At 43.3% G+C, this 1981-nt stretch overlaps 1 protein-coding gene across 1 annotated transcript; it reads right to left on the bottom strand.

Annotated features, from left to right (window-relative positions):
- Nucleotides 1-1686, bottom strand: LOC132171228 (two-pore potassium channel 5-like; the record flags this gene model as incomplete). The annotated part of the gene is given in 2 exon segments (XM_059582493.1): nt 1-263; nt 392-1686. Coding segments are annotated over 2 exon segments (1143 nt in total). The 5' UTR covers nt 1387-1686.
- Between the last annotated feature and the right edge of the window lie 295 nt (nt 1687-1981).

The raw sequence follows: 1981 nt of genomic DNA on the forward strand, positions 1-1981 counted from the left end.
ACAGTACATGAAGTGGGAGGAAAGGAGGAAATACTCAGGCCTCCCTCCCGCAATTTCACCTCTTCTCCTAGAATGAGAAAAAGAATAGAAACAAGCAGCAATCACTTTCTCACTGTCACAAGTGATTCTCCAAAAGATAAGGCAGCGTAATCTTCCCAGAGTTGTTGGGATCAAGCTTACTGAAATGATTGCAGATCTGCAATATATCTTTCTCCCCTATCTTTCCCATCTCTTTGAGCTTGTAAATTATGTACTCTGATTTACTGAAACAAGGATTAAGGAAAATATTCAAGCTTGGTTTCTTCTACAAAAAGAACAAGAACATCAAGCAGCAGAATACAGCTGAAATGCCTACGTAAACAAGCAGAAAGAAAGCTTTCCATGATCTCACCTGATGAAACCAGTGTTATTGATGTCGGCCGCAAGCAAATCCCCAACTGTTATATCCCTTTGAAGCACCCAGTTGGCAATTCTCCTGTGCCTCTTATCAATTCTCGCCTCCGCCAAATACAGAAACGCCCGCGCCGCCATCAACGTCGAAAACAGAAGCCAAACGGAGGCGAACAACCGCCCCTGAAGCGTCTTGAAGGCCCTATCGCCATACCCAACTGTCGTAATAGACATAACCGACAAATAAACCGAATCAATCCAATCCAAATCCTCCACAAAATACAACACCAATGCTCCCATCCCAATACACAACACCACCACACCAAGAGCCAAACAAACCTTGAGCCTAATTCTCATCCTACCCTTTGCTACATCAACAATATAGTCCCTAGCAGAAAAACCCTGATGGGATCTTCTTCTACCCATGTGAATCCCAGCCAAGATCATGTTCTCTTGCAAATCTAGCACATAATTCACAACCCCACTAAGCAAAATATCTATGAAACCAAAACCCACCAACACAAACGCACAAGCAAAGAGTTTTGTAGCTGGTGTTAGCGGAGCTATGTCGCCATAACCAATGGTACACATCGTGACTATACAAAAATAAAGCGCGTCGACAACCGGGTGGGTTTCTACACCCGAGAAGTGTTCAGTGTTGGAAGAGTATATCAAAACTCCAAAAGAGAGATATATCAAAAGCAAGAAAATAGCTTGCCTGATGATGGAGCTCGACTCGGACTGTGGCTTCGGAATCTGGGGTGTCTCTGTTTTGAGCTCTCGCATGACGGTCATGGCTGGAGCTGTCTTGCACCGGTGCAGACCACCCGGTTTCTTCATGCGGGTACTCGGGGCTCCGAGTTGGGATGATGATGATGAGGAGGATTGTGGGTCTTGGGACTGCGGGACTCTGAAGGATGAGGAACAATCATGACGTTCGATGATTGGTTGGAGTTGGGGCCGTGTTTGGGAGGCGAGAAAATGCTCGTTTTCCATCTGGGAAAACAAAGTATTAAAGAAAAGAGAATAAAAAAACAGAAAAAGTATTGCTCTTTACAGATCGGAGTGTGTGTGTGTGGTGGGCGCAAAGTTGATTGGAGATTAAAGCGAGTCCTTTTGTTAGACGTTCGATGAAAAATCAACATGAGAAGCCCGGCCGGAGAGATGTCTATCTTGTGGTCTCACGGGCCCCATCATTCTAATTGTGACCAAGAAACAGACGCACAGAAACTCGTTTCAATATCGAACAACCCAAAAAATAAAAATAAATAGAAAAGCAAATAAATATAAAATGTTAATTATTCTCAGCACCTAACTAATTAAGCTGGTGAACTGCTGCTAACAGCAGGAGTAATGCTAGAATTTAAGCTAATAAAAATAATTAATTGTCCCCTCTTTTTCCGGTGGAAAATATATTGTAGGACGATGGTGTACGAAAAGAGTCCCACCAACGTCCGGAATGAAAAGCAAATATGAAAGAAAAGATAAGGACAACAACGTCCACTCACTCACGCATCATTGATTCTTCCATCTCTAGTGGGGTAAATGGGCCTAATGAAGCCCAATACAACAGATTTTAAAGGCCCAAGAA

This window comes from Corylus avellana, chromosome ca2 (genome assembly GCF_901000735.1).
Source record: "Corylus avellana chromosome ca2, CavTom2PMs-1.0".
NCBI classification, from domain to species: domain Eukaryota; kingdom Viridiplantae; phylum Streptophyta; class Magnoliopsida; order Fagales; family Betulaceae; genus Corylus; species Corylus avellana.